This window comes from Ursus maritimus, unplaced genomic scaffold (genome assembly GCF_017311325.1).
Source record: "Ursus maritimus isolate PB19 unplaced genomic scaffold, ASM1731132v1 scaffold_29, whole genome shotgun sequence".
Lineage (NCBI taxonomy): Eukaryota > Metazoa > Chordata > Mammalia > Carnivora > Ursidae > Ursus > Ursus maritimus.
Genome location: NW_024425452.1, coordinates 30106931 through 30133158, shown reverse-complemented (window position 1 = coordinate 30133158; position 26228 = coordinate 30106931). Strand labels below are relative to the sequence as shown.

Genomic DNA, 26228 nt, shown 5'->3' with positions numbered 1-26228 from the left:
TTCTTAGAGATTTTTCCTGACTAACTTCCCTCCCCATATTCCACCATTGTTCATCCCGTTTAAACACTTTACTGTATTTTTCTTATAATATGTATCACTGTCTGAAATTACTATTTTTAAAATTTGGGTTTTGTGAGAGATGGTGCTGGGGCAGTGAGAGCCAGACAGGCACCGGGTGACTGTTTGCCTCACTGAGGAAAGTAATTAAACATGGACAGAGGGGCTCCTAAGAAGCTGAGAGGCAAAAGGTCATCATAAGCATTCTTCATGCAAACCCGCTGGGAGGAGCACAAGAAGAAGCACCCAGATGCTTCAATCAGCTACCCAGAGTTTTCTAAGAAGTGCTCAGGGAGGTAGAAGATCATGTCTGCCAAGCAGAAAGAAAAATTAGAAGATATGGCAAAGGTTAGATAGGGCTCATTATGAAAGAGAAATGAAAACTTATATCCCTCCTAAAGGGGAAACAAAAAAGTTCAAGGATCTCAGTGCATCCAAGAGGCCTCCTTCAGACTTTTTTTCTGTTTTGTTCTGAGTATCACCCCCAAATCAAAGGAGAACATCCCGGCCTATCCATTGGTGATGTTGCAAAGAAACTGGGAGAGACATAGAACAACACTGCTGCAGATGACAAGCTGCCTTACAAAAAAAGACCGTTAAGCTGAAGGAAAAATACAAAGGGGATATTGCTGTGTACTGAACTAAAGGAAAGCCTGATGCGGGGGGTGGAGGGGTGGGAAGCAGCCTTCAAGGCTGAGAGAGAAAAAAAAAAGGAGTCATCAAGGCTGAGAAAAGCAAGAAAAAGAAGGAAGATGAAAAGGATGAGGAGGAGTAGAGCAGGTTTTTTTTTTCTTATCTGTTAAGCATTCAACATTCCTGTACCCAACTCATTCCTTTTAAGAAAAAAATTGAAAATTGAAATGTATGCTGTGTAAAATTTGTTTTTAAACTGTTGGTTGTCTTTTTTTGGTATAGTTTATAACTACCAAACGTATGGCGCTGTCCTGGTGGTATTTTCAGTAGCCACTGACTTTGCCTTGTACAGTATGAGAGTTGTAAATTGGCATGGAAATTTAAAGCAGGTTCTTACTGGCGCACAGCAGAAACTAGTTTTGTATGGGGATGGTAGTTTTGTCATCTTCAGTTGTCTCCAGTGCAGGAAATAATTGTTTTATTAATAGAATATCTTTTTGTAATTGCAAAAAGAAAAAAAGTACAGCTGTATTGTTGACATTGTAAATGCTTCTAAGTAAATATAATATTTTTAATTAAAAAAGGTAAGATAGAATAGGGGTTTTGTTCTATCTTCTTAGTAAGTTCCATTAGGATAGACAGGGACCCAAGAATCTATACCGATTAAGTAAATGAATAAGTGAGAAAGGAGGAAAACTCTTCTTTACTGTTGAAAGTCAACCAATAATTGTAGAAAGAATGATGATTTGGCAACCATCATAGTGGTGGTTGGTTCATTTGTATATCATCAATGGAGGCTAAGACTGGTGGAGAATCTTGGTTTGAAGATCTTGGCCTAATCTTGCAATAGGTTCCCACAAAATATTAATTGAAAGGGGGAAATTGTAACTTTATAGGGGCGATACCTTGGAAACAAATGATAAAATTAACTTCACTAGTGGTGAGATGAGTTGACATTTTGTGGACTCTCAAGTGGTGCACTGAAAAATATGTGTGGTGGGATTCCTACCAAGACAGTATGACCTAGGTGTGGTCATAAAGAAATGGTAAACAGACTGCGGCTTGGGATCATCCTACAGAATTAAAGGTCTGTATTCTTTATAAATTTCTGAGGACACAAAATTGAAAGCCTGAGGAAATATTCCAGATTGAAGGAGACTGAAGAGACAATTTAACTAAAATATGACACGTGTTGCTATATGGGATCCTGAGCCAAAAAGGAAAAGGAAACATTGTCAAGGTAGTTGACAAAATTTGAATGTGGTCTGTGGATTGGGTAGCAGTTGTATCAATATGGATTTCCCAGTTTATGTAGATGATGTCCTTTTTGGGGGGAGGAGTACACAATGGGATATTTAGAAGTGATGGGGCATCAGGTCTGCAGCCTGCTCTTAAATGGTACAGAAAAAAATTAATGGTAATGGGTGTGTGGGTGTGTGTGTGTGTTACATGGAGAGAAAGGAAGGGAAGAAAGGTGGTGATGGGATAAATGTAGTGAATTGTTAATAGCTGAACAATCTGGGTCATGGAGATATGGAAGACATTAGTACTCTTCTTGAAATTCTGTAAGTTTGAAATTAAAAATTATTTTTAAAAGTGCGTGAGAAGGGGGCGCCTAGGTGGCTCAGTTGGTTAAGCATCTGCCTACCTATTGGGTCCTGCATTAGGCTCCCTGGGAGCCTGCTTCTCACTCCGCCTGCCGCTCTCCCTGCTTGTGCGTGTACACACTCGTGCTCTCACTCTCTGTCAAATAAATAAAAATCTTTAAAAAGTGCATGAGAGGTATAGTGAGTATTCAGTAAGTTTGGTGGTAATGAAAAGGAGAGCCAAGAGTATAGTAATTTATAGGAGGATAAATTTGTGAAAACTGTGGGTCAGGGGGAAGGAGCTAGAACAGTAGACTTGATATGCAAAGGTCTTTAAGGAGGATAGGTGAAAATAAGTAGATGAAGATGGGATGTATAAAGAGCAGTTTATTTTGGCCTATTTAGAAACATAGTTAATTAGGTTCACAATGAACAGATTCTACTTTTCATTGTGAAATATTTTATCTGGTAAGAGTCTTGGTTAGGGAACAGAAGTGGGTCCTAGAGGTATTTGATAAACTCTGGTAGCAGGAAAAGAGTGATGAATAGGGACTAGTTAGCCTTAGCCTCCCAAATAAATAGAGTGTTCATAAATTTGCAGTGTTGCGGATTTAGTACGCGTATCTTTTTTTTTCCATAATAGTTCTTGGTCTCCTGGGAGCAGGATCAGAGCAAGTGATAATTACTTTGATACAGGTTAGTCATTGGTGGTTTAGGTGGGTAAGAGTGAGAAAATTAGGCGTGTGTTGAAATGATTGACACTGAAGGTTAGGGTAATTTGTAAGGAAAATGAAACAGAGGTCTGATAGATTGGTAAGAAAGAAAATCAATGGCCGGTTTCTGAAAAAAAAAAAAAATTGAACTAAATTTAAATTATAAACACATTTTAGCTGCTTGAAGAACAAGCCGCTTTTTAGCATGAATAAGAAAATGACACATACATGATGTTTTCAACATTTAATTCTGTTTGTTCTAAAGACATCAAGAGTGAAATCTGACTCAAATCTGTGTAGTAGTAGCAAGAAAATTAGAATTCTCCTGGTTGATTTCTGCCAAGGAATGCCAGATTCTCCAAGATATTGTAGGTTTAAATATCACAAAATTTCATTTTTTATTTCAAAGTAGTAGTCTTTGGTTGGTGTGCACAATTGATGCTTCTCTTTTAGCAGGGGAAGGTTTAATTATCTACTTTTTCCTTTTAAGGTCATCTGTAGAGAACTAACCTGCTGTACTGTTTCCAAATGTATGCAGTTTTCTGCTTGCAGAAGTCAACCATTCTTTGGCATTTACTGTTCCATTCTGTAAAGTACTTTCTTCATCATTGAATAGTTCACATAGTTGTCACGTCTAATCATCTAGCTTTTATTTTAAATAAGCAAATACATAATTACAAAAATAAGTAATTCAATTAAGCCTTTAAAATTTGCCTTCCAGAAATTAAATTTGGGGAGTGTAGATTTTAGGTTCTGCTTTAGTTTCTGCATAGAATTTAAGTGATTGAAAGCCCTGTTACTGAAGTTGTTTCATAAAGTTTTCATAACATTAGGTAGAACATTTTTTTCTAGATTTTAAGGAGAATTTTAATACTTAAGTCCAGAACGAAGTAGAAAGCCATGTCATAGAGATCTGTGGAATTTTTCTTTACCAGAATACCAAAGTCAAATGTGTACCAGACATTGTCTAGGCTTTATTGATGGAAATATCCATATTTGTTTTGGTTTATCTATATTTTACCTCTTAAATTTTTTATTTTGATGAAACTTTGAAGTTTCCAAGAGGGATTCACAAAATAGGGTTTGTTGTACTAGTTTTAAAAAAAATTAGGAATTAACCTACACTGTAAGAGATCCTGTTGCCTGCTGAAAGGAAAGGGCTTTGCTGCTACTATCTCCATAGTCTACTTAATACTTAAAAGTTTAAGAGAGAGAGAGAGACTGAGAGACAAAGAAAGAAGAAAACAGTGATTCTTAAGTGTAATGTCTGATTCCATTTTCTTCCTCTGTCCTAAGTGACAGAGCACATTGATTATTTTAAAGGCACACGGTTTTATTGTATGTGTGGCTTCTTTAGGTGCGGAGTGGAATAAACAAATTTGTAGGGTACTTCAAGCTAAATTCTTATGTTTAGGCAAATCTAAGTTTTGTTGAAGTCCCACTCTTTCTTACCAGGCCTTTTCATAAATAATACCTACACTGCTGTTTTTTCAGAATAAAGATAAGGCAATTGTTTTTGATTCTTTGGCTTTATCCCTGCATTGACAGTGATGTCTTCACATAAAAAAAAAAAAAAGTCACTGAAAATTTGGTGTCACATTTTATTTGGGGATTTAAGTAAGCTAAAGCTGCACATTCTTGTCATTGTGATTTTTTTTTTTTCAGATTTCTTTAAGGCAAGTTTGACATAGACAAATGATAACATAATAATGAGCACACTTTCACAATAATTATGACAATTTTGCATTATTGAAGAGTGAAACTAGTAATACACTGCTGTCTTGTGTTTGCTTGGCATTAAACACTAGTTTAAGTTTGATTTAAAAATGAATCCAAAAAAGCATTTTCAATTTTGCACCTAGCTCATAGATTTCTTCAAATTTAATTGTGGCTAGAAATAAAATAGTAACCAAATCTTGTCTGCTTAAAATTCTTCAGTAGCTACCCTGGGTTAAATCCAAACTCCTTAACAAGTATCTAAAACCCTCTGTTACCTTCCTCAGATAGAACCTTTCCAGCTTAATTTCTTGTTATTTCCACTTAAACTTTGTACTCCCAGCTTTTCTCACTTTGCCAGTCCCTAGTCCTAAGAGCAATATTTAGATGTTATTGAAGAGAAATGACTCCTCTGTTTTCCCCCTAGGCATTGGAGCTTTCTGAAAAAAACTTGTCAGTTGAGGTTTTTGTAAAATCATGCTATCTAATTTTAGCAGAACTTTCACTTTTGCTCACAGATTTTCCCTTTTTTCTTGTTGCTCTTATCCTGCTTTATTTCCAAACTTCATTCACTTTTTTTGGCTCCTTTCTTTTGTTTCCCTCTTCTCCCATTTTAGGAAATAATGCTCAGATATTTGTTTTATCACCAAGGTTAGGAATCATCTAATTTCTTTCCTGTTTACTTTAAAATTGTTATTTCTATCATGCCTCTTTCTCCTTCATACATCTTAGAAGCCTATGTATTCTTCCTAGCCAAGATCAACCCCCATGGTCTGTGTTGTTCATCTTTTCCCTTTCACCATTTACATAACATTGGTTTTATTTTAGTGTCCATAACACTTTTAACATCTTGATTGAAAGACTATAATGTCCTACTCTTTGGTTTATTATTGACCTTACTTACATTTGAGGTAGGCTTGAAAAAGAAAGTGTGTCTGTTCCGATTCGGCTGTACTTTTTTTTTTTTTTTAAGAATTATTTCATCAGTTTTTAATTTATCCTTCCACATTCAATTTAAACACATGTATAGTGCTCTAAAAACGTTTACCCAGTAAATTTAATTTTTCTTGTGGAGTCCTTTTTGGTTTATTATTTATAGTGTATTTATATTTCTGATAGTCATTTTAAAAGAACTTAGTTGAATCTGTCAGATTATCTTTGGTTTCACATTCCCATAAAAATAAATTAGTGATCACAAGTATTGATGCATGAAGTAGAAATTGTCTAAGGATGCTTTAGAGTTCCGTTTGAAATTCTGCCAGGAGCACGGGGGAGTAGGAGTGAGGATGGGGACAACATACTACTTTATAGGTCACGGAAGAGAATAGTGAAGAGAGATTTCCCTAAAACATCAAAGATTTTTCTCCTGCAGTTGAATGGAAGAAAAGAAAGGTCAGTTTGAATAATACACACTTGGGGAAAATGTGCATAGTATTATTTTAGCAGTTGTCTAAATAGAGAAAAATTATAAAATATTTAACTGTATTAAATTGGTGAGATTACTAAGTAATAAAGTCAATACAAATACAATGGGACTTCTTGTTAGATTTTACTTGGTGAAAAGTCACTGAACGCTGATGTTAGATCACAGGTTGCTATACTCTTCATTAAAAGCTGGCATTTCAGTCAAAAAGATGTTTGGTTTTTGTTTTTTCCTGTTTGTTAACGTGAAAAATAAGTGAAACACCTCCTGTGGTAGAATATAAAGCAAATTCTTGTTCAAATACATAAGGCCAGTGACGGGTATTAAGGAGGGCACATATTGCATGGAGCACTGGGTGTTATAAGCAAATAATGAATCATGGAATACTACATCAAAAACTAAGGATGTACTGGATGGTGATTAACGTAACATAATAAAAAATTATTATTAAATACATAAGAACAAAATGAAATCTATTAGTGTTGTGAAGCATAATGAGATGTCATGATTTTACTTTTTCATATATTCTACTAGTATTTGCATACTTAAAATTTTATTTTTGTTGGGACGCCTGGGTGGCACAGCAGTTAAGCGTCTGCCTTCGGCTCAGGGCGTGATCCCGGCGTTATGGGATCGAGCCCCACATCAGGCTCCTCCGCTAGGAGCCTGCTTCTTCCTCTCCCACTCCCCCTGCTTGTGTTCCCTCTCTCGCTGGCTGTCTCTATCTCTGTCGAATAAATAAATAAAATCTTTTAAAAATTTTATTTTTGTTGTGAATTTTATAAGCTTTATTTATTTATTTATTTTCTTAAGTAACCTCTGTCCCCAGCTTGGTGCTCACACTCACAACCCCGAGATCAAGAGTTGTATGCTCTACTGCCTGAACCAGCCAGGCACCCCTATTTTTGTTGTGAATTTAGATCAGAGCCAAATATTGCCTTAATTTTTAGAAGATAAACAATATGAATAAATTGACTTAATTTGTGGAATTTAAGCAGTTGAATACATGAATTTAATAAATAAATGCTTTAACTCCTTTTTTTTAATTCAACAAATGTCTAACGCAATTTCCATGTGCCAAATGGTAGGCAGACCAGCTTTCTGGAAGTCATGGTCTATTACAGTTCCTTCTTTACTTTCCACAGATAGCCAAGATATACTCTTCATCCCTTTAATTCCCCAAACAGCTGTTGTATCCATCTCTTTTGATCTTTCTCTTCTGTAATAATCTCAGTTTTATCACTCAATTCTCTCCTACCTGTAGTATTTTAACAACTTTCAGATGACCTCTGACTTTCTATCCTAATTCACACTGACGCCGACGGGATCTTTGGAAAACATAAATCTGATCCTGATACTGATCTTAATCTTAAGTGATCCCCATTATAAAACATTATTTCTTAGTATACCATAAAAGGTCCTTNATAGTCTTTCCCTAACTTCATCCTCATGCCTTTACTTCACACTGTTAGCATACAGACTACTTGCAGTTCTCACATTCACATTTTCATGCCTTTGATCAAACTTTTCTCTCTAGTTGCCATATGGATGTTTTTGTTCTTTTTAAAATAGTAAGACTATTGCTAAAGTAAGATAAGAATACTACCACCAACAAAAGCAGTGGTAATAGTCCATAGCTCTTATCGTATGCCAGGCACTCCATCCTCACACATTTTGTTTTTGCAACAATCTTATGAGATAGGTATAGAAAAGAAATCTGAGGCATAGGATACCTGTAACTTGCCCAACGTTAAACATGTAGAAAGTGGTCATGACAGGTCGTGAACTGAGACATTTGATACTGCACTCTATGCTCGAAAAAACTACACTGCATTGTGTCTTCATGCAGAAGACTGTCCAGGCATTACTGCTTCTGGATTCTTTTCCAGATCCAGATCCTGTTTCTTCATTTCTCAGGACAAACACATTACTCCCTGGTTTGGATCTCTTCTGATTAACAGTATAGCACTTCAGACATGTTATTGCATTTATACTCTTCTGCCTTGCTTCCTGAGGACAGGAATACTGTGTCTTTGCATCTCATCTTTGTATCTCTAGTGTTTGTCACATATTTAACCTCAAGGCAAATGAATAAATGAGTGCATGAATCACTGAATTTTAAAGGTGGAAGGAACCTTAGGGATCATCTAATTTAACTACCTTGTTTTATAGATAAAAAGCCTGACCAGCTTTTTGAATGTGATAAGAATACCAGATTTTAATGTAGGTAATTTACCAAAGTTAGATAAAAAGTCTGACCAGCTTCAAATGAATGTGATAAGAATACCAGATTTTAGTGTAGATAATTTACCAAAGTTAAGTTTTGTCACTAGTCTTTAGTGGTTGATAGCCCACTTAATTTGCTTCAAAGCTCAGTCAGAAGAACGTGAGTTATTTGAGAGTATTCTAGGTAGTGTTGGCAGAATCTGGTTTAGGATACGCATGTTCCGTTAGTACCGTGTGATCATTTATATGTCATATCATCAGTATGAAGGCAATAACACATCTGTGTCATTCGCTGTTGTGGATCTTCTAACCACTTTCTAATGTCAGATATAAGAGTTTTTTGTTTTGTTTTTAAGATTTAGGTTGGAAGGTTGTAACATGCCACCTTTGAAACATATTGATAAGTTTGACTCTGGGAAATGGATATATGAGGCTAGTGACACTGTTCTCTACTTTTTGTGTATTTAAAACCTTTCAAATAATGAACAATAAGAGGAAATAGGAAGAGGTTGGTAAAAGAGTATAAATTTACAACTGTAAAGTGAATAAGGAAAATTAGAAAAGGAAAAAATAGAGCCTAGAAGTTCTAATCTCTTTATGTGAAATTGAAGTGTTTATTTGTAAATATAGGTATTCATAGAAAACCTTTGTATCTTTTACAATTTCTTTCTGAGCTTATGCTACTATAGCAGAGTAAACATGTAATTTAGGTATTTTTATTGACTTCATGCAGATAAAATTAATTTAAAAAAAATGGTTTTGGTGATTTTATATGTAATGTATTTAGCTGAAGATCACTGATGGGAAATTCGTATATATATTGTTTTTAGCCTAGGAGAAAAAGCCCCAAATTAACTTACTTTCATTTCCGTGTAACATAATAACATTGACAGGATTAGTCACTATTTTATGTTACTTTTGTTCTATTGTAATTCTGCTTTGTTACTTCAGAAGTTCAAATTCTTTCACAAGATTCTGGATAGAGGTTACCATGGCTGCTGGGTAGGGGATCATAGGTAAACATTATTGTTAACATGCTACTTCTGTTAGATTGGTGGGCACAAAGGCATTTTTTATAAGTGAATAATTTAATAAAAATAGCCTTGTATAGAGGAAAATTCCTGAAATAAGTATTTTACACTTTAGTATTTAAAAATGTAATTGTTGGGAAGTGGACATTACAGATAGTTTCTTATCTCTGTTCAGAATTTGAAAATATATAGTTAATTCCATTAATGCACATTTTTATTTTAAGGGTTCTGATGACTGTCTTGTGAAAATCTGGGCAACAGATGATGGGAGATTATTAGCTACTTTAAGAGGACATGCTGCTGAAATATCAGACATGGCTGTAAACTATGAGAATACTATGATAGCAGCTGGAAGTTGTGATAAAATGATCCGAGTCTGGTGTCTTCGAACGTGTGCACCTTTGGCTGTTCTTCAGGGCCACAGTGCATCTATAACATCACTACAGGTAATTGTTTTAATCCCTGTAAAATCCTTTTGATTATAATTTAAATTTTAAGTCACTTTTATAATCCCTTGTATAAAGCTACCTAAAATGAAGAAAGGAATATTTCTTTTTTCTTTATAAACACATGGACTTTAAAAAACATCGTAGTCCTGACCTTCATTAATTCTGGATGTTTTCTAACTCTGTTTTTGTAGTTGCTGTTGATATGGTAAAAAGTGGGTTTTTTTTTTAGATTATGTCACTCTTCTTATAAAGATATTTTTTCTTCATTTGTTTTTCAGTTCTCACCATTGTGCAGTGGCTCAAAGAGATATCTGTCTTCTACTGGGGCAGATGGCACTATTTGTTTTTGGCTGTGGGATGCTGGAACCCTTAAAATAAAGTCAGTTGCTCTTTTATTTCATAGAATAATTTGTTTAATTTAATGGTTAAAATTGCAGTAGTATAAAGTAGTCAATAGTAGGAAATTTATTCTCCTCGAGTAAGTAACAAAAATGCGTTCACTGACCTCTTTGATTTTCATGTTCCACCCCCCCTTTATTTTTTTCATGCTTCAAAGAAAGTTTCTTATGTTAACATGTTTGGGGTTTGTTTTTTTTTTTCTCTTTTTGTTAGCCGTAGCTGTTTCCTTCAGAACGTACTTGTTTTATTGCCACTCCTTTCTGTATGTGGCATAGTTTCATCTCAATAGCTCCTTCCAGTGTTGAGAACATAATCTTAAGAGTCCCTAAGGCTGTTCTTTAGAAGAATTGCAGTTATTTCTGTCGTTGAATCTACAAATTTTAGATTTTATTGTAGATCTTGGGAAACTTAGGAAAACCAATTAATTACATTTTCACTAAACTACATCAAGGTAGATAGATGCATCCTTCCCTCATCCCATAATAGCATCTTGCATTTCTACTTTCTCTTGTATTAATATCTTGGTTTATTAAAACAAGTTGGCTATTAAAACAAGTATTATTTTTCGATTAAGGACAATGAGGCAAAAAAGGTTAAACAACTTTTCCATAGTTAAAACAGTTTTTAAAAATTGGCCAGGCCAGCATTAGAACAGCACTTCCCTGCCTGTTGGTCCCATGCTGTCTATGCCATGCCACCTCTCAAGTGGGTATAGTAGGGAGAGGAAGTGCTGCGTTTTGCCCCATAGACAGTCAGTGAATGGGGAAGTAGTGCACCCAATGGTTCTGCAGTGTCGAAATGGTCATCTCTGTGTTCTCATGGTAGAACATCATTCAGATTAGAAGGTATATCTCAGTAATTCTATCTGACTTCTATTTATAAATTATCAACCCAAGTTGAATAATTTGTGAATGTCTTTATTATTTTAAAACAGTAGCATTTACATAAGGTTTGTGAATATTAACATTCCTGGAGAGTGCCTTTTATGGCAGGGCATTAGTAGGTCCTGGCAGCTAGAGTAACATGATAAAACAAACTACTTCATTTGAAAAAAGGATTCTGATCAAAGAGGTGGTTCTTCGGAGAAAGCAAATTGATTTCATTTTAGTTGCATTCTTAATACTTAAAATAGTAAAGATTTTCTGTAGACATTTAGATAAAAGTTTAAATATTTTACTGATGTGTATGGATAACAGCAATAGTTAATTGTTGTCTTCGAGTATTTTTTTTTTTTTTTACCTCTTAATGGACCAGATTGGGATACCATTGTCTTTTCATGTTTTGTTTTTGTAGAGAAGAAAACCTTACGTAAGTCTTCAGATTAGCATAGGAACAAATATGTTTTTACAAAATTAAATTTTCACTTTGTGCTTCTTGAGGATTACATTGCTAAGTACAATAATATTTATCTGAATTCTTGAGAAGTGAGGTATTCCATATAAATGATTTTTTTCAGAACCTTTACATAGATTCACCCAATAACCAACTACCCTAACCATATTTTTCACATAAATGTGTTTTTTAATGTAGATGTAAGTAGAGAAATGTATATAATTTTCTGCTGGTTTTTTTCCTTAACATTTTCTCATAGGTATTTATAATAATTTTAATAGCTGCATTATGTTCCACTGAGTTGTTATTCCATACTTTGCTTCGTGATTTTCCTATTTTTGGACATAAAAGTTTTTTCTGGTTATTTAGAGATAGTATTCTTTCTATTTTTTACTATAATTGTCCCTTAAAAGCTTTTAATCTGAAGTCATAAAGGAGTAATTTTTTCTTAGTTATAGGCTTTGGGACACCTATTTTCCTTTCCATTTTTACTCATGGCTGATAGCTGTCAAAAATTTTGGCAGGATGTAGATTGTTACTGTCTTAGGGGTTTTAATTACTGATCAGAGGCAGAAATTGTATTGAGCTGTAATGCTTTTGTGTAATCTGATGAGGAGGTGCCTTCAGGAACCCAATCTGCATTAATTGAGAAAATCAGTTCTATTAGTAAATGAAACCTATTTTGGAAACCCACATCTCTTGATAAATTTGCTTCTATACAATGTTTATGTATACGGTAACAACTCCCACTAATAATTAGGTGCTGCTTCATAGGTGAGAAATAGGAGTGGCTGGGTGACTTGGAAGCTGGCTGAAGAGATCTCTGATTGGAGAAAGCTGTCCAAGCATATTTAGATTAGATGTGAGGGGAGAATGGGAATCCTAAAATATACAGATGATAATAATGATTACAAAATTTTATTAAGCACTTAGTCTGCTAAGCTTACGCTAAGCACTTTACATTTGTCATCTCGTTAATCTTTATGACAACCGTATGAAGAAGGTATACAAATATTATCTTTAGGACAGATGGGAGAGAAAACTGAGGTGGATACTGGAAGTATACTGTTAGAACCCCCTCTCAACCACTGTACCAAACTAAAAGCAGTTATTCATTGATGGACTATCTAGGACTGGTTGAAGTGAATTAAAATACTAACAATACTAATATTTATTGAGTGTGCTGGGCACAGTACTAAGCACTCTGTGTGGATTAAATTTATTTATCTCAGTAAGTCTTAAGATTATGGTTTCTTTTTACTGCCATTTTACAGATGAGGAGACTGAGGTACAGAAATGTTAACTTGCCTAAGGTCATTCACCTGATAAATGGCAGATTTGGAAATTGAACTCAGAGAGTCTGAATCCAAGGCCTTATCTTAAAATATTTCCTCAAATGTGAATTTAAAAATAAATTATTTGTACCTGTATATCTGTTTTTTCCCTTTAGAAATATTAAAGTCCATTTAAAATGGCAATCTATATGATTGTTTGCATATTCTGATTATAAGTTCAGGCCAAATGATGCTTAACCCTTAGATGAATGATTGTGCCAAGAATTAACAAAAATGTAGAGCCTAGGATACATAAGATTAAAGTAGTGCATTTAGTTGCCTTTACAATTTCAGATTAATTTACTTAAATTACAGTTACTTTAATTTTACTCTGAATAATTGTTTAGGTTGTAAGAATGTTTTAATAACTTTCTATTTCTCCAGACTATCTATTTACACTCAGTTATGTCAGATCCTGTGACTAAGAAAAATTGTTATGTCATGTTAAAAAATTTATATGGGTTCTTGGGTGGTTTAGTCAGTTAAGTGACCAACTCTTGGTTTCAGCTCAGGTTGTGATCTCAGGGACCTGAGATCGAGTTCCGCCTTAGGCTCCATAGCTGGGACACTCTCTCTCTCTCTCTCTCTCTCTCCCCCCCTCCCTCTCCCTCTGCCCTGTCCTGTGAGAGTGTACGTGCTCTCTCTCGCTCTCTCTCAAATAAATAAATCTTTAAAAAAACATATTTATACACTTATTAATTACGAGAATTTTTAATAAGTACTTTTTGTTGTGTTCTGTATCAGTGAAAAAGATTGTTCTTGTTCTAAATATATAACTGATTATAAATATTTTGTACTTTTTTTCCTTATATGATCACAAAACTGAAACCACTCTATATTCAGTTGCTGCAGATTGTAGAAATTATGCAGTGCACTTTGGTTGAGGCTGTAATTGTTTTTTGAATTTTCTCCCCTGATAAACTGAGAAAAACTAGGTCAAAATGTATGTTAAGTAGGGCTTTAAATAAAATCACTGTATGTGGAGCATTACAAATATATTGTATGTTTATTGGAGCTGGTATGGTGTAAAATCTGTAATTTTTCTTTTATTTAGTATCATTGATTGTAACATTTAATGTCAGTAGTGTAAATAGAAGACATCTGTAACACATTTATACAATTAATGTAAATATTTTTGAGTGTAGGTGACTTTTCTGTAGATGATTATTTTGAATGAGCATTATAGTTGACATAAGATTGAAACAGTCTTCAGATTTTCATTAGGGTGAGTGTGAGATTCTTTCTGGGTCTTAAAAGGCATATTTCATCACATCAGACGATTAACAGAGGGAAATGTTTAATTAACAGTATCTAGTACTGAAAAAGTTTATTACCTAAACCTGATGGTATAATATGCCACAAGAGGCAGCACCTATTTTGCTAGTGTGTTCATGTTTATAAATGACTTACTTTCTAATGTATTTGTGCATTGCTATTGTACTGTATGAAAAACTGAAAACTTGTTAAATTTGATTAGAAGTAAATGTAACAACTGCATGTCCAGTATGACAGTGGCTTTGAGAATGTTTCATGTGTGGATCACAAAATCTATAGAGTTGCCATAAGATCTGCTGATCACAACACATAATGATTTCCAGCTTGTTTTTAGGAAGAGAGCCATCTGTTGCTTCTTTAATTTTGTCTTTCTGTGATTATTTTTTGGAACAGCTCATTTTTGGTCTTGCTGATCCTTTTGTGGATATTTTTAATTGTTTATTTTTTGTGTTCTAGTCCGAGACCTGCTAAATTTACAGAGCGCCCTCGGCCTGGAGTTCAAATGATCTGTTCTTCTTTTAGCGCTGGTAAGATTTTTTTCTCCCTAATTTTCCACTTAAAGTTGTACATGGGAAAGCTTTTAGTGGAACACATAAAATTTTGGGAAAATATTTGCTGTTGTAATACAGATTTATTCACATACGTATACCAAGGGATGGTCATAAATTAATATAGAAATGTTCGAACTAGGGGCGCCTGGGTGGCTCAGTCGTTAAGCGTCTGCCTTCGGCTCAGGTCATGATCCCAGGGTCCTGGAATCGAGCCCCTTGTCAGGCTCCCGGCTCAGCGGGAAGCCTGCTTCTCTCTCTCCCACTCCTCCTTCTTGTGTTCCCTCCCTTGCTGTGTCTCTCTCTGTCAAATAAATAAATAAAATCTTTTTTAAAAAGGAAAAAAAAATATTTGAACTTTACTAGAGTTATTTTATGTATTCACATGACTAAGAATTTTCTTTGAGACCGTAATGCTCTGGTAGGAGAGAAGAAGAGTTTCAGAATTGACTCTTTTAAAGAATAGATCCTTGAATAGTTACCTCATTGGAAGAAAGGTATTTTAGATATGTTTTATGTTTTCATGGAGTTTGAAAGTATTCTGTAGCTAAGTAAAAATTGATTGCTATTTGTAAATCTTTATTAATTACTTTGCTCCAAATTCTTCTTTCCTTTTTAAAAGGTAGCTATATAGCAGTAGTGATACTCCAGTTATGTTTTGAGTTTATGCAGTAACATTTTGAATGGATATGTCTTTTTAAGGAAATTATAATTTGAATATTTGAAATGAACTGATGAGAAAATGAAACTAAACATCAATAGATTTAATACCTAATTTTCCTAATACCAGTTCCTTCCATATTTACCTCCAGTTTTACTAATCTTCTCAATTCATAGTTGTGGATAGCAGTTGTACCTCAACAGGTGATTACAAACTAATGACATAAGTCTTTTTTTGCCATATTAATATCCAAACATTTTTAATTTCTAACTTCTAGATTTCTACTGCTACTGCCATGAAGACAGTTTTCCTTTTGGTAATAACACAGTTATAGGCACTATCCATGATTTGAGAGTACTCTGTAAGCAGTTATATACAGCACTGTTTTCAACATTGTGGGAGAGTATTGATTCCAAGGAAAGAGGGTAAATTGTATATATAAATAACTAATGTAAAGTAAAATGTATGTGCTACAAGACAAAATCTTAATAAGAGTTCAGAGGATAGGCTCATTGGATTGCAGAGTTGCAAAGACAACCTACTGAAGAAACTGGGCTCTAAAAGTTTGATAGGATTTTAACAGGTAGGACATGTGGCAAGAGAAGGACATAAGCAGAGTTAAAAGACATGTTTCTAGGGAGGGTGACTGCTAATTTTAACATGAAATTATGTAATCACTTAGCGAAGTCATTTGTAGTAGAAATCTTTACTCCTGTTTTGAAAAATTGAAAAATTCATCTTAGTTAAAGCTGTGTTTGTAAACTTATAAGTTCATAAAGTTCAGGTTTAAATGTATTATATACTTAGAATCAATATGAATAGTTTTAGAATAAAATGTTAATCATGAGTGTGTATCATGGTAATGTTGCTTGCATTTTACTTAATTTTCAGAGATTTTGAAATTACGTTTTACTCATAAATGTTCACTGTTATTCCGCAGGTGGAATGTTTCTGGCCACAGGAAGCACAGATCATATTATTCGGGTTTATTTTTTTGGATCAGGTCAGCCAGAGAAAATATCAGAATTGGAGTTTCATACTGTAAGTGCTGGTAAAAAGAATTAGATTGGAACAATTTAAATGAGTCTAATAGTTATATTGAGGATTCTCTTTTTTATCTGCTTGTACATAGGACAAAGTTGACAGTATCCAGTTTTCCAACACTAGCAACAGGTAAAATAATTATTTTTGTTTGTAAATTTAATTCCAATTTAACATTTTCAAATAAAGTCATTTCTTGTAGTCAGATTTTAATTAGAATTATATAAAAGCTAGCTACCTAATATGAAGGTGTTAACGAGTTATACTAAACTGACTATAGCCTGAGCACATCTTTGTTTTCTTTGTATTAATGTTAGTTTATTTGGCCACTTTTAATAAAAGGGATTTTTATCCACCTTTATATTTTCTGTACTTGTCAAAGTGTAGGGAAGCTTTTAAGAGTTTTGGAATGTATGATAATGTAATATTTGAGGCAGAACTATGTATTGATGATAGGCTTAAATGATGTATAAATTTTCCCAGGTTCTTATTTTAAAATGAAAGAAAGATATTTATAAGCACCTTGAGTAAAAGAAGTCAAGTTCTTCAGTTGAGAGGAAAATCAGTATTTTTCCATTGAAAAATATTGATTCTGTTTGTAAGGTAGTAAATAGTGGCCTTGAATCGCTGTTGAGTGTTATTTTGAGACCTAGTCACCTAGCCAAACACATTAGAATGTATGTGTATAAAATTTTAAAATCCATAAAGTTGCAGAAGTTCTTAGTTTTACAGAGAATATCTGACAGAGTAATCTCTATTGTATTAGAATGCTATGTAAGTAAAGATGAATGCTCTCTTTCAGTGTTTTGAAAAACATCTCTGGGAAAACACATTTTGGTTAAATGCATGTGGTTTTTTGGGGGGGTTGGGCTTCCTTTAACATAGGTTTGTAAGTGGCAGTCGTGATGGGACAGCGCGTATTTGGCAATTTAAACGAAGAGAATGGAAGAGCATTTTGTTGGATATGGCTACTCGTCCAGCAGGGTAAGAGATCAAGTTTGAAATAGTGTGAAGATAAAGGTAGATAATTTAATGTATGCTGTATTGTAGGTTGATGTGACTCTCAGCCTATAAATCATGTCATAATCCATGTTAAAATGATTACTTTTCTATAATAATTAGTGCTATTGGAGATGGAAAGGATATTTCTGAAATTATTTTTTGCCAAAAATATGAGAAGATCTGCATTAATGATGTTTTTCAGTTCAGTTTGTTAAGGAGATGATAGTACTGTAGGAATACTTTTAAGTTTTGCTGGTGTTCTTCAGAAAGTAGGACGTACTATGTTGTTCATATGTCAAAGGGAGATGATGTAGTATGTCACTGAGGGATGATATGGTATATCTAATGGTTTTTTCCAGCCATGAGAAATTATATTTCACCTTACAACTGTTATTTTGGTTTTAGTTTCTAATCAGTTAACTCTATTTGTATTTTTGTGTAGTAGTCTCGGATGGAAGAGCAAAGCAGTTAGCAGGGCATGACAAAAGCAGTAAAAGATGGAGAGTGAATAGCATGGCACAGAACTCTTGGATCCAGATAGAGTTAATTGATAACACGCCTAAGATCATCTATTACTAAGGGCTTAGGAGTGCTGAAATCCTGGATTTGCTGACTCAGTGCAGTGACTTTTGCCCTCATTCTTTGTTGGTTCAAACTATTCTTAATTACCATTAAATGATAGTTATCCATGTATGAATATAAGTACAATTTATAAGAAAACCACATTTAGGTTTTTGTCATACTACTATTTTAATAAATAATATCAGTGTAAACAAATACTGCCTCCATCACTTTCAGCCAAAACCTTCAAGGAATAGAAGATAAAATCACAAAAATGAAAGTAACTATGGTAGCTTGGGATCGACATGACAATACAGTTATAACTGCAGTTAATAACATGACTCTGAAAGTTTGGAATTCTTACACCGGTCAACTAATTCATGTCCTGATGGTGAGAAAAAAAGACTCATTTTTATTTGGTATAATGAAGCTAATTATAGAATGGACTATTTTTTATTGAGAAAGTCTTTCATAAAAAGTTAGCTAAAAAATCTTGCTAGATGGATAACAGGTCTTTGTGGGAGATCAGAAATAATTTAAAATGTAGTTAAACTAGTTTGGCTTGGAAATCTAGATCCTTGCTGTTATTTAGTATGTAGGGCTACATCAATATTATTCTCAGGTTTCACCAAATGATAGCAAAGCCTTGGTTGGTGGTATTAGCTCAGCTTCATTATTATCCATTGATAAATTTGAAGATTTTTGCCACTTTAATATGTCTTAGAATTCAAATTTTAGAAATGTTGCCATATTGATGTTTGATTGATGTTTCCTTTTTTCAAATTTATAATTCTTTGCCACTTCAAAAATATTTCAGGGTCATGAAGATGAGGTGTTTGTCCTTGAGCCACACCCATTCGATCCAAGAGTTCTCTTTTCTGCTGGTCACGATGGAAACGTGATAGTGTGGGATCTGGCAAGAGGAGTCAAAATTCGATCTTATTTCAATATGGTAATTATCAGTCTCTTCATTTTATAACTGTTGAAGATTTGAGGACTGCTTACAGGTACTCTGCATATCACAAAGGAAATCCGTTTAGGAGTTTATTTAGACATTATTTTGCCTTTAAGTTTCAAGAAAGAGTTCTGTATTGTACACTTATTTAGATGTTAAATTTGAAAGAAAATTGTGCATATTACAATACAGTTATATTGCTGATAATCTGGTTTTTAAAATAGTTTTAACAGTGGTACTTTGAGAAACTCACAAGTATGAAGATAGAATATAGATAGGAAAAACTTTAGAAAACCATGTGAAGAAATTCTTAATATTTATATTGTGTTATTGTACTTCAAAAGTCCTCTTGTACAACAGAATTTGATTTCCAGTACACCCATTTTTATTTATTTATTTTTAAAGTTTTATTTATTTAAGTAATCTTTACAGCCATGTGGGTCTCAAACTCATGACCCCGAGATCAAGAGTCTCATATTCTTCCAACTGAGCCAGCCAGACACCCCCACTCCTAATACACCCATTTTATTTTATTTTTTCATTTAAAAAATTTTTTTTAAAGATTTTATTTGTTTATTTGACAGAGAGACAGCGAGAGAGGGAACACAAGCAGGGGGAGTGGGAGAGGGAGAAGCCGGCTTCCTGCTGAGCAGAGAGCCCGATGTGGGGCTCATTCCCAGGACCCTGGGATCATGACCTGAGCTGAAGGCAGATGTTTAACGACTGAGCCACCCAGGCGCTCCTACACCCATTTTTAAATTAAAGGCATCTTTGTCTTTTATCAAATTATAGTATGTTAGATATTCTTTGTGTTCAAGTACTTTCCCTCTCTACATTTTTCTTCTTATATAGATTTTTAGTATATTTTGTTGAGTATTGGAATTGCAGTGGTTAAATATCACATACAGCTTACTATGCAGTGTTACCATGTTTCTGTAACCACTATATGAAGCATAAAGTTTTCCTCAAATACTGCTGTTTATCCAGTCATATATTTTTTAATTTATTTCCTATATAACAGGGATACCTTTCAACAAAATAAAAAAAGAAAAACTTGTATTTCTATTTCAGCATCTTTAGATTTTTTTTAAAAAATCAATTGCAGAAACCTCTAGTAATGAATTATGAAGCAGTACAATTAACAGTGTGTGTGTAGTCAGTTATTTTGCCAAAGAAAAATTTCAGAAGTGTCATTTGTGAAATAGAGGTTTATGAAAAAATTTCATTAAAGTGATAATATATTTGATTGATAATCATAGTAAAGTTACTTCTTCAAAGTAAGAAGTAATTAATAAGACCAGTTAGAGGGAGGAGTAAGAAGATAGAATTTTCATCATCGAAGGAATTAAGTTGGCTGTCTTTATGGATGCTTTAGTATACAAAGATATGTCAAATTCTTATTTTTTAAAAAAAAGATGTAATTATTTGGAGTACATTTTTTAGTGACAGATGGATTTCCTTAGTGATATGTGTATAGAGGAGATTTTTTTAAAAGCAAATACTTAAATATGCTGGTAAAGAATTCTTTCTTTTTCAATGCTTGTGTTTCTGGTTTGCTCCCTTTTGGGACATCTATGTTAAAAAAATATTATTTCTCAGTTTGTCTTTATTGTTTTCAAAAGAAAACAGTTTGTGGCCTATACATATATTAGTGACTTTTTTTTTTTTTAGTAATTTCATATTTTTAAAAGGCATTGGTGTGTTAGTAGAGTGGAGGGAAAGTTTTCTCTCGTACTTGAATACTGCTTTCACCTTTAAGCTACAAAGGTGAATTTTTCCTCATCAGGTAAGTTGATCACACTAATTTTCCACCTTAGTTATAGAAATTGGAATACATTGAGAATGAAGTGATTTGCTCTTAGACAGTCACAAATTCGTGATACCCCAGGAATAGAAGTCAGCCATATTATATGTATGTTCTTTGAAATTAGCTAAGGGATTAGTTACATTACTGCCTTAAAAATTGTTTTAATAAGAGTTTTAGGTAAAGATATTTTTCCTGTTCCAAGAAAAAGAGAAAAGCCTCTGAGGGCAGAAGAAACAACTTTATGTAATAAGTAGAATTGGATGGTATCCATAGAATAGACTAAAATGGATTAAAAATATATCCTGCATTTTAAAAAACCAGCAAATGAACTATACTTTATCTAATTAAAATAAGGGTCCTCCTTTTAATTTTTTGCAAGATTTTTAATGACTTCCAAAATACTTCTGCGTGTTACCTCATTTGGGTCTCATGAAAACTTTGTAATATAATCTGGGTAGATTTTATTATTGCTGGTTTTATGAATGGAGAAACTATACAGAAATGAATTGCTTTGCCCAGGTTTACCTAGGTCACACAGCTATTATGGGGGACTCGGGGTTTAAACGCATATTTTTTTGGTCCATTGTTACTGTGTTCCTACTGCTAACTCTAGTTAATGGTTGGCCATTGTACAGCTAACTTCCAACTCTACCTAGTTAGTGGTATGTCACCAGGAGAAAAATGTTTTTATAATGGTTTTAATTCTGAGTAGATCTTTTGATCTGATAATTTAGCTTGATGATTTTTTTCTGTTTCTAATTTATAAGTTATCTAAGTGCCCTGCTTTTTGCTCTTTGCTTTTTTGTTCATTTCATTGTTTTATCTGTGGACAGATGGAAGATAAAGCATCCAGCATTGCTGTTAAGAAAATAAAAACAGTTTGATGGGGGAGTAGAAGCTTGTGTTCACTGTCTACTCTCCTGAATGTTGAATTTTGGTCTTAGTAGTTAAAGCTATTTGGCTCTGTGTAGCAAACCAGTAATTTTTTGAGTTACTAAAATACCATAGAAGTTGAAGAAGTACAAATTCAAACCTTGATAGTAAATTGTACTAGTAGTCAATAAGTTCAGCTTAGTAAATATTTTTTGAATGCTCTGTAGAGGGACTAGTTATAGTGCCTTGGAAGATTTAAGGATAAATAACTAGTGGAATATTCCCTGTTTAGACTAGAAATGGTAAAAGTTTAGATGAAGTAGTATTAAGACTAAGTAATATTTCATATGAGTTTTAAAATCAAAGCTTATAATGTGAATAAATAAATTCCTCACTAAACAAACTTACAGCCAGAAAGTAGGCATGTAAACTGCCTTTAAAATAACAAAAATTTGATACATAAATTCTTTAAAATATACTTGTTATCAAGTGTATTTTGAGAATACTGCTTTACTATTGGTTTTTCTTTTTATAATTAAATTTTCCACTTGAAATTCATAATACCTTTGCAAGAAGTAAGAAAATCATGTAACTAATAATTATTTTGTGTTAATCAGCATATTACTGTACCATTCTTACCTATTACAAAAATAAATTAAATTTTAGAAATTGTCAAACATTCTATATCATCAAAAAGCTCTTTCACAGGTAAAAAGTTAAATTTTATAAATGCCCATGTTTGATATATAATTTTTAAAATAAATTTTAATTAAAAATTATTGATATATTTAATAAAGTTAAAATATGATACATTGATATATTAATATTGTACTGGTACTCATCATTCTGGTAAATATTCAAATTCTTTTTTTCCTGTATCAAACCTTGACTTATACTTTTAAAAATCTGACACTTTATTTTAGGACCACCTAAATATGTAAACAAGGTTTGTGATTAAGAATTGCAATAAAGATTTAATTCCTTCTTTGCTTATATAATCCCCTAATTTATTTCATTTCAAAATCTAATAAATCTATTCTCAACTTGCTAGTAGTATCATCTAGAAAAAGTGATGGAGTTACTTTGCTTATCTTTACTGCTATATTTCCTCTTAATAGAGGATCTGAATGATAAAAGCAGTTGAGGGGGTGGGTGTTGGGTTTGCTTTTGTTATATACAAGAACTATATTATATGACAAGTGAAATGATACAACACAGAGCATAAAGTGGAATAGAGAATATATGTTCCTTGCACCCTCCCCACCATTGTTTCATCTTTAAAAATAAAACAATCTTAAACTTTTAATAGCATTTGCTGGAAAAATGTATAAGGTAGAAACCTTGAACCTTTCTTTTTTTTTTTTTTTTTTTTTATGAACCAGAGAATGAAACTAAAGAGAATATTGTAGAGAAAATTATAAGATAACTTTATTATTTTTAAAACATATTTATAAATTCTAGCCCTTAAGCTTTACTTATCAACATTCCTGTAAAAACTATGTCATTTATTTATGTTATAGCTGAAAAGTCCTTATATAACTTAAATATTCAAGATAAAAGTATATTTAGATATTTTGTTGAAACTAGTATATATTAAGAATATTCCAGACTATTCAAATACAGTTTAACAAGCCTACTACAGCTTTGTATTGATGAGAGTTGTTCTAAACGCTAGTTTAAAGGCTCTGAAACTTCAATGAAATGTTAAAAGTCAGATAAATTATTCCCAGAAATAATTTGAAAATGTATGCAAACTCTCTGAACTGAATTTGAAGGATTTTGTAATATTCGAATTCCCTGAAAGAGGTAGGCAAGTTTGAGAATTTAAATATAACCATAAATGTTCCTAAATGCAAAGTTATTTTATAGCCCTTTTTCCCTTAAATTAACACAGGATAGGTAAGTTTTAACTATAAGTTTGAATGAATAAAAAGTTAATTTTGAAAAGAGACTTTTAAATTTCTTAGTTACTAGGCCATTTGATATTAGATAGTATGTAAAAGATGTTTGGAGTGGGATTTGTAGACCCCATATTAGTTGCTTTCCTCATGTTTCTGGCGCTTTTGCTTTACCTTTCCTGTTCCGTTTCTTTTCTTTGTATCTGTTTTTCTGGCTATGTTTATAACTCCCTCTCTTTCCATCTTTCTGTTTCTGTCATGTTACTCAAAGCTGTAGTTTGTTGCCCCTTGTCTGGTTTTGATTTTAATTGAAGAGTACAATGTCTCCTAGAAAGCAATTTTACTGAATTTGAGTTTTGCTTTACTTTTGTTGTTTCATGAATAAATTCTAAATAACAATTTTTATTTATTTAATTAAAATTTTCCTTATTTTTATAATTAACCTTTCTTTTACTTGAGATTTTTAAAAAATGTTCCAGTGTCCACTAATCCAGAACAATATATTTCTCCTTGCAACGTTCCAAACAAGCAGAGGCTGCCAATCCACCACTCAGAATTTTTGCACATGCATACTTCTGACAATATGTTCTCAGTGTGACCTCTAATTTAGTTTTAGACAATTGTAGCTGCATATATCTAGGAAAGGCAGAAAGAGAAGCTCAAAATAGGTAATCTCATATCATGTTCTCTTGTGAATCAAGATTTCAAGATAAATCTTTCTCTCTTTCTCTCCTTCTCTTCTCTTCTTCCTTTTTTGCTTTCATCCTTCCATCTCTTTCATTACCTATCTCATCATCTAACAAGATGCCATATATCTGCACTCTATGTTAAAAGGATTATTTGGTGCTTCCAGTCCTTGTTTCATCCTCTCTGGGTAAGGAATTACCTTCAATCTTCTGAGTATGAACTGTAGTTATTGTCACTTTCTTTCAGATTTCTGGGGTTCTTTAGATTCTGTCTCTTTCTCATCTTTGGTATCAAAAACATATCTTAAAATTTGTTGCCATGAATGTGAGTTTGTCTCTGTATCTTGTCATCCTGTATTATATTTAGTGAATTACTTTATGTAATTCTTTGACATGGTCTATGAGTTACTATCACAAGGGTGTTTGAGGTTTAATAGTTATACAGGGAAGAAGTTTGTACAATTCTACAGAATGTAAACATTTTTTTTTTTACAGGTGAAAGACACTTCGATTAACAAATATTTGGGTGTTTGTTTTGTGCATAAGGACAAACATGGGGACCACAAGGAAGAGTAAGGGATGATCCTTGTTTTTAGCCAGCAGTGTTAGCATGGCATATGATAATAGATAATTGCTATATCTGAAGATGGAGAGATCTTCTTCAGGGTGGATGGTCAGAAAAAGTTTTGTCGAGGAGGAAGAACTAAAGTTGTGTCTTGAAAAATAAAAACTGAGTAAGGAAGGAAGCTACCTAATTTTATAAATAAGAGGAATATTGTAAATAAGAAAGTAAGAAATGTTAAGATGTGTGCAGAGTAATTTAGAATGTTTATCTGGAATAGATTTTGAAAAGTGGGTGATAAGATGAAAAGCATAATTTGAGGTGGATTGTTGATGGCCTCGTTATCTTGTTAGTGTAAAGAATAGTTAACATAGTGGGATTTTTGGTAAATTATATTTATATTTTAGAAACAAGGGAATAAATTTGATTGCCAGCAGTAGAAGTTCAGGTACAAACTTGAATAGGTTGGGGAATAACTACTTTTATCAGTGAAATCACAATGAAAATTTATAGGGGTTAGGTGGTAGGAAATTTGTGAAAGAAAAATATATGTGTATAGGACTTGGTATTTTGTGACTGATAGAAGGATTAGGGCTGGATAATAACAGAAGATTTAATAATGGAGATTAAAATGATTAATGTGTGAATAGTATTATATTAAAATAACAGAAATATGAATGATGTGAAGAAAAATTGATTTTTTAAATTCATCTTTATGTGTTCATTGTGATGTAGTGTTGGACGACCTGTGCAGAAATGGCCAGGCAACACTTGGAGATAGAATACTTAGAGGGGCTAGGAGTGGAAAGAGATGTTGAAGTCTTCCATGTAGAGTGCTGTTCACCTCATGGAGATAGAGCAGTATGGAGGGCTTAAAACTAAGCTTTTACAAGTAGTCATATTTAGCAAATACGAGATCAAATCGCTAGAGAATATGTTAGAAAGGTCCCATGCTAGTACCATGTCAGAGAACAAAGGAGGAGAATAGGTAAAAGGAGGACTAATTAATAATATTGCAGCCCTCAGTGAGATTAGAATATGGGTAAACAGAATGCCGTTAACTTTGAAGATGAGTTATTTATTTTGATAATAAATGTTCTTTTGATGAAAATTAGAGCTGATTCTTTAAAATCACTTTTATGTATTCATTGGCTCTATCAAGCCAGTTACAGCAGTTTCCTTTTTTACACAAATTTACTTGTCTTGGCACTACTTAAATTGCTATCTTTAATTCATATGTAATAATGTTAACTATAAATTAAAAAGAGTCTTCAGTATTAATGGAAGCATTCATTTACTAATGGTCTTTTAAAGTAATTTGATGACACCCACACTATGAGAGTGTGGATAACTTCCCTTAAGATATATTTTCGTTTACACTGTAACTGTCATAATGATTAAAAAGTGGCGAAAGCATAATTTAGTTATATGTATGACAGTGTCTGTCTTCAGTATCTAGT

The 26228-nt window shown here is 33.1% G+C and overlaps 1 protein-coding gene and 1 pseudogene across 4 annotated transcripts in view; both read left to right on the top strand.

Moving 5' to 3' along the window:
• Positions 1-754, top strand: part of LOC103657413 — a 1440-nt pseudogene extending 686 nt beyond the window's left edge.
• Positions 1-26228, top strand: part of LOC103657496 (pleckstrin homology domain interacting protein) — a 133268-nt gene that overhangs the window by 39318 nt on the left and 67722 nt on the right. For all 4 annotated transcript variants that reach the window (XM_040643691.1, XM_040643690.1, XM_040643692.1 and 1 more), the window contains exons 8-15: positions 9610-9831; positions 10113-10213; positions 14631-14701; positions 16324-16424; positions 16516-16556; positions 17310-17408; positions 18225-18378; positions 18805-18939. In XM_040643691.1, the coding sequence (XP_040499625.1) occupies positions 9610-9831; positions 10113-10213; positions 14631-14701; positions 16324-16424; positions 16516-16556; positions 17310-17408; positions 18225-18378; positions 18805-18939 (924 nt within the window). The remainder of the gene's footprint in view (positions 1-9609; positions 9832-10112; positions 10214-14630; positions 14702-16323; positions 16425-16515; positions 16557-17309; positions 17409-18224; positions 18379-18804; positions 18940-26228) is intronic.